The sequence below is a fragment of the Notothenia coriiceps genome, unplaced genomic scaffold (genome assembly GCF_000735185.1).
Source record: "Notothenia coriiceps isolate Sejong01 unplaced genomic scaffold, NC01 NC01_scaffold00029930, whole genome shotgun sequence".
In the NCBI taxonomy this organism is placed as follows: Eukaryota; Metazoa; Chordata; class Actinopteri; order Perciformes; family Nototheniidae; genus Notothenia; species Notothenia coriiceps.
The window spans coordinates 114-7,137 of record NW_011362631.1 but is presented as its reverse complement, the minus strand read 5'-3'; the positions used below and the strand labels follow the sequence as shown (position 1 = coordinate 7,137).

General features: G+C 38.9%; 1 protein-coding gene across 1 annotated transcript; it reads right to left on the bottom strand.

The window, feature by feature from the left end:
• Positions 1-1,968: 1,968 nt before the first annotated feature.
• Positions 1,969-6,359, bottom strand: LOC104959111 (H-2 class I histocompatibility antigen, D-P alpha chain-like). Its single transcript, XM_010786962.1, has 8 exons — positions 6,038-6,359; positions 5,456-5,575; positions 4,381-4,410; positions 4,281-4,307; positions 4,171-4,200; positions 3,866-3,904; positions 2,969-3,016; positions 1,969-2,872 (listed from the first exon to the last, which is right to left on the bottom strand). The coding sequence occupies exons 1-8, from the start codon at positions 6,342-6,344 to the stop codon at positions 2,814-2,816; spliced, it is 660 nt and encodes a 219-aa protein (XP_010785264.1). The 5' UTR covers positions 6,345-6,359; the 3' UTR covers positions 1,969-2,813.
• Positions 6,360-7,024: the final 665 nt, after the last annotated feature.

Below are 7,024 nucleotides of genomic sequence, written 5' to 3'. Positions count from 1 at the left end.
TAGAGACCAATCGAGGGCATTAGTATGATCTGTATGAAAGTGGCCATGTCGGCAGGCCACATCATGTAGATAGTACCTTGCCGGTACTCAGTAAGAAGTGCCGGTACCACATAGGTAAAAATCTGAAGTGCCGGTACTGCCTCAATTCAAGCACTGTCGCTAGCACCAGAAGCTAACAACTACGATCTCCGGTACCGGTGCGCTCTCTCTCTCTCTCGCGCACACACACAAAATGACTCGCTCCACACACACACAGAGCCAAGCTTTAATGAAACACAGAGGCCCAGACGTAATAGTACTGTATCATTATTTTCGAATCAATAATTTTTCAAATTATGATTATCTTTCTTTTTTAATCTTTTTTTTTTTTAAATAACCATTTTTCCTCCTGGTCTCCCTGTCATGCCTCTGCACCCCCCACTTTGGGAACCACTGCTTTAAGGTCTGCTGCTCTAACATCAGCAGTTTGTTGATATATATGATATATGAGATATATTTAAGCAATAGCTCACGACAGGCCGTGGTATATGCTCATTATATCACAGCTAAGGGGCGTGGTTCGGCCCGACGCGAAAATTGTTATATATACACACACACACACACACTGTAGTACAGCTAAATAAACACTCCAATTCAACAAAGGTGGTTACAGGATTTATTTCAAATTGTACACAATGCGAAGGACATGTATTTCTAGCTTAAACATTTTTTTAAAAGCACTCAGCATCAGGAGATAGCAGAAAGAACGTTTCATACATAATTTAACTTTTTAGACAGAAGCTTCAAATATCTAATAAGTGTCACTAATGTCTTAACAATCAATGGAGTCTTTAAGGGTACAAACCTTTTAAATACACAAAGGCATAATGGAGATTTCAATATGGAAAGTCATATTCATTAAGTACAAATATTTCAATTTCCTAAAAAATTAAACAATTTAATTGTCTGGAGTTAGATTTTTTGAAGACAATAAATGTGAATGCAAATGTATTACAGTTTATCATAACCCTGAATACAACCCAAAAGAGTAAACCAGTGGCGAGCCGTCAGGGCCCTCTATGCCCTCTGTGAGGGCCTAAAATATTCTAAAAAATAATATTTGAAAACATAAAAAAAAAAACATTTTTAAAAAAAAATATATTTTAAAATATTTTTTTTTTATTACATTTTATTAGTTTTACCAAAAATAACTTGATTTAATTGTATTTTAAATAACATTTCCAAAGACATAAATCCTTCGAATCTGCCTGTTCAGTTTCTGTTGGAATGTGAAGGGTTAAATGCTGCCTCTGCGAGTTATGTGAAGACGGGAGGGCTTGTTGGTCCCTCTCTACATTCACAGAGGGCCAGCTATAGTAACTCAATGAGAGAGTAATGTCAAATGACAGTATGATTGACCAATCATATCTCCCCTCTAAATGGGCGGGCATAATTTTCGCGGACTTCATGACAAGTTCCGCCCGCTGTGAGCTCTATGCAAGTGGTGCAGTGACGCGTCCTTAAACCCGGAAGTAAGCCGCGCTCGGATTCCCATAGGATTTTGGAAAATAGCTCGAAATAAGGTCTGTGGAAAACGAACCTGTTTGATAAATGCACGTTCTGTTCAGCCAGATAATATCCACATGTCTACCCTACTTTTATTATTTTCGAATCATAAATCTAATCGATAGATTTATGATCGATAGATGTATGATCGATAGATGCATGATTGGCATAAGTTCGTTCATGATGGCTCACTTCAGTGATAGTGATGACATCGTTGCGAAATTATTAACCGAGTCATTTTCAAGATTGAGTTACAATGATAAACTGGAGGGACAAAGGATCAGCTGAATGACCCGCAAGTGCTTCATCCAAAAGGACAGGAGGATGGACTTTGTGTTTAAGTGATTTGATCATCAAAAGTAGGCCTAAGTCATTTTCAATGTGGGCCGCCGTGCAGACTTAATTCATTTGTAATTGTTACTTGGCTGTGGGTGCCCTGTCATGATAGGTGTTTATATAAATGGTGTTGTTTTGTGTGGTAGAGGGTCGCTGTCAATGATGCGTTTTGCAACCCGGGCCGTTTTTTTGATATTCCGCTGAAGTATACGCTGTGACGTAATATCTCTTCTTTTTAAGAGGGAAGGGGGGGGGTCTAGGTAGGGGGGGGTCTAGGTATAAAAGTCACGGCTCGCCACTTGAGTAAACACATTAAAATGTAAAGATAAAATAACATTTGCCTAATTATACTTCATTAATAATTATTGTATGTACAAATCCCACCAAGAATACAAATCTTTTATGAACTGGTTACATGTTAATTACCAAATAATCTGTGTCAAAGTACAATGAAAAGCATCTTGCCGCTTTAGAAGCTACACATTCAACGCTTTCATTAACATGTTTCTAAAATGTGCACACTCAATAAAACCATAATATGTTTTGCTCAGCAGAGTATTAAAAGCATAAAAGCAGTACATGAGAACTCTTTTTTTTTGGCTCTAAATATTTCCTGCAAATCACCAACAAAAACATTGTGTACTAATTTCTATCCAGGATAAAAGCATTATATACTTCTTTAATCCAGGCTAAAACATTGAGGCTAACTTAGGTTTGCCTCAGTTAATTCAGTGTATTTACCAGTTGCCGCTTTTGAGTACACGCAATATATATATATACTGAATTAAAATCATCTTTATAGTCCTGGAGAATTTATAACAGCCTTAAGTTATTTATCATCTTAATTCAATTGTTGTCAAAGTGGTTTTCTTCCGAGTGCTAATAAGAGTCGATTGAGTTGGACAACAATATTTGATCATTTTTCATCCGAGTTATTTCCCTCCTTGTATGCTGGATGCGGGGCTGGATTGGGGGCTGGGGGTGCCACCAGCTGCAGGGATGAACAGAAGTCATATTTAAAACGACTAAAGCAACTACAAACATAGAAGCTCAATGCAGCTTTAAATCATTGGATGAAGATACTTACGGACGCCAGAGTCCTTAGTGCCAGCACTGTCGATAGAGTCGTCTGAGGCTGTGGAGAAAAGAAAATCTTTATATGCAGAATGGGTGGAGCGTTCGAGGCAGGGTCTGACTCTCGAGAGCAGAATACACCAGGGTCTTCCCTGGATCTCCTGCATCCATTGAGGAACTAACGGCTATAAAATTGTTGTCCAAGGAAATGTATTTACAACAAAGTTTTCTTTGCCCGAAATGACATCACAGACTCACAGAAACATTGTAGTACCACCGTTTGACCACTGCAACATTTTCCCCCAACTCATCATATCCTAACTGTGCTGTCTGGACTGCGATCTATTTATTCAATGAACAAAATGTGACAGAATGTGAGGTCAAACTTAAGAGTCCAGTCGAGTTCCGGTTGTCTCGCCTGGGTGGAAGCTTATAATGAACCCGCATTTAGCATTATGACATGTTCTGGCAATCTACAAATCATCAACCTGTGTTGATGGCATCACACTGATTGCAATGTCACAGTGGTTATGACTCACCGAGCTATGTCTAACTTATTGCCTTAATAATAACTGCTTTTTCACTGGGCCTATTTAAATCATTAGGGTCTATATTCCCTAAAAAGCTGTTATTTTCCCTCAGACGAGAGCTCGAAGGCGGGGTTTAAGGAGAACTCAAAATTTGATACACCGGTCCAGTATTTAGCTTAATATTAAACCAGGTTGAAAATGTTTACTATGTAACTGCCTTTGTTTACAAATCAGGAGCTGTGAGTAAGTGTAGGATCCCCCTTTCCCTGTTAAAAATAATCACTTGATTATCTTCTTATGACTATATATTTGAATGTAATGTAGTTTAATGCAAACACCACGTCTTTTCACATCTTTTAAAAAAACGAAAACAAACTTACCCTTCATAAGAGTTTCAGATGCCTCAATGTCATTGCCGCCTACACACACACACACACACACATTATTTACATAGTCTTTTTTTTTTTACATTTGTATGACTGTTTTCAGGCCTATCAACACCAAAAACATAAACATTATTTTTAACTACATATTATGCTTTTTAATACCATACTACTCTATAATAAACCTTTTAACTGTATTTGCAAAGCGACCAGAGGGTTCTCTTCTCATCCAGCCAATAATATCATTTATATAATTATCTTTAACGTTTTAGTACAATCGTATAAAATCCATAAGCACTTACCTTTGGTAGTAACAGCCTGAAGTGCCTGGTCTGTTAACAAAAGACAAAGTTAAAACACACACGTGAAGACACACACAACCAGATTTGAATGAGTGGACAGAGACACTGACCTGAGCTATCACTGTTGCTGCTTCCCCCTGCAAAGAGAAGACATTTTAAAATCTGCTGCGACCTGAATGTTTTTATTCAAACAGAAAATGAATGAGTTACCTTTGCTCTTTTTCCCACTTGTGCCCACTCCTGTAAACAAAGACAACGTTAACACATAGTAATGATTATGGATAAAGTCAACATCACGGAGACAAATGTGTGATGCTGGGCTATATAAATAAACTTTATTTATTAATTGATTGACCGAATATAAATAAGGCTACAACTAAAAACATTTTTTTTTAAATCAATGAATCTTTTGATAATTTTTTCAGTTCACCGTTGGGTCAGTAAAATGTTAGAAAAAAGTAACAAAATGACCATCTCAGTGTCTCAAAGGCATAAGAAAAGCAGGAAATGTACATTTTTGAGGCTGAAAGCAGCATTTTCGGAGAATGTCTTTCTTTCTTTCTCTTGCATGAAATATTAAGTTTCATTATCATAGGATCGTGCAAATAAAGATTGATACGAAGCAGAACGATGGATATTTTAAACGGAGCCCTACAGAAGCTCCCTGTGAGGGAGAAACTTCAGATCTGATGAGAGCTGGGCGGCTGTGAGCAGGGTCAACTCACTGCAGTGGATTAAGGTTTACAGTTATTCCAGATAATGATTGACAGGACTGCTATTCAATGTGACCTCTGATCCCCTTTTGAAGAACATCATAATAATAATAACAGACCTTTGCACTTTATAACGATCTCACACAACACATCCTTGCTCATGGCTGACAAGACTGTAAAACCAATGCTTTGTCTAAGTCTAGATACTGCCCTTAGTAAACTGCATGTCGTACTAGCAACGATAGCTACAGACGATTGTTTGCGGTAACACGAGGCCCTGTTTACTAAAGAAACCATAATCCTGGGTTGTAACTTCCGTGATGCAGCTAAGATGGCAACCGTTGAGTGAGAATCGTCCAGCATTGGACACTGATGAGAACACTCATCGCGCAATGCCCTCAAAACAGCACATGTAATATGCTAGAAAGTTTAAACCTAAATATTAGAATTACGTTTTTGTTCAATAAACACTCACTCAAATTACATGTTGTATTTTCTTCTACAGAAAATAAATATTCCATCGAAAGGTATCTTGTTGTTGAAGGAAGACAGTTGCTAGATATTGCACTTACCGAGCATTCCTTTTTTGTAGAGAATCAGGAGCACCGCCAACGCGACCAGTAGCAGCACCACCCCCAGCACCACTACCACTACGACAATGATGGATCCTGGATCGCTAGGAAGTGTATGATCTAAAAAAAATAAAAGAATACACTAGTTTTACATTTTCAAAATCATTCCTATTCCTTATATAAAATGTAATAAGCTTTCTGTTGATATTAGGCAATTCGAGTGTGGTTAGTAACATTCGCTTGTAAGGTGTTTCTAGGTCTCCCTCACTCATTGGACTCAAAGGTTATTCCGGTCGTAGTCGATTAAGAATGAATCATTTTTGTATGCTTTGTCCTGCTGAATGACTTTAATCTAAAAAACTTCTTAGCACATCTCTATTAAAAACAAGATTTGGTGCTTTTGCATTTGATCTTCCTCGAGATAATCAGATCCGTCAAATCAATTAGTCAACAATTATTAGTATTTTTAGTTGAGAATAGCCTCACTAATTTCAATCATTTGTCCATTGCCACCCTCTGCAATTAACATCAGCAAGGAATGCTAATAAAAAAAAAAAAAAAAGGCAAGAAAAAGTTTCCTACCCCATTGCTGCTCAACATGCATTCCTGATGCAACATGCTTCACTTCACAGGTGTAGGTTGACAGGTCAGTCCTCAGAATCTCCACTCCGTCTGTTCTCTGGTAGGTCTCGTCTCCGTTTGGACGAGTGTTTGTTGTACACACTCCGTCCTCTTTGGTTAGAATACGGCCGTTCCGTTTGATCTGCAGCAAGATGTCTTTCGGGTAGAAACCGGTGGCCATGCACGACAGGATGATGTTCTTCTCCGACGTGGCCTTCCTTGAAAACACGTACACCTTTGGAGGAGCTGGAAAAAGAAACCATAACATCAGATCATATTTGCAGGCTTTTCATTTTTAACCAGTCCAAATAATTATTTAAAGTATTTTCCCAAACAGTTTTTTCCCCAATAGCAGGCCTATTGTATTTAGTTCTAATTAACTAATTAGGGGGGCGTGCCCCCACAGCTGTGAGAACTCAGCAATCAGGTGTCCATCTTAGGTGGCTCTTTCCTGGAGCGTCAGCTTCAGCCAGACGAAGACTAACAAAGACATTGGAGTCCTGTGGGAGTCACGAGGGAGGCAAAGAGGAGGCAAATCCTACTTTGATTGAGCTAAGTATCGCTGGTGTTTTCTTTTGTTTTATTCAATGCTCTTTGGTTCTCTAGCCCCTCATGCTATAATCATGTGTATTTTCTCCATTCCTGTTCATGTGTCCTCTCGCAATTATCACTGGCCCTGTGTATCTCCTAATCGATTTAACCGGCCTGCTCTTGTCTATCCCACATGCTCCACTGAGATCCAACATCTCGTTTCAGGGGGCCTGTGGAACTGCCAGTCAGCTGTTCCTAAGGCTGACTTCATCTCTGGCTACGCTTCCCTGCAGTCTCTGGATTTCCTTGCTCTCACGGAGACCTGGATTACTCCATCCAACACATCCACCCCAGCAGCTCTCTCTACAATATATTCCTTCTCCCATACACCCAGACCCTCTGGCAGAGGAGGGGGCA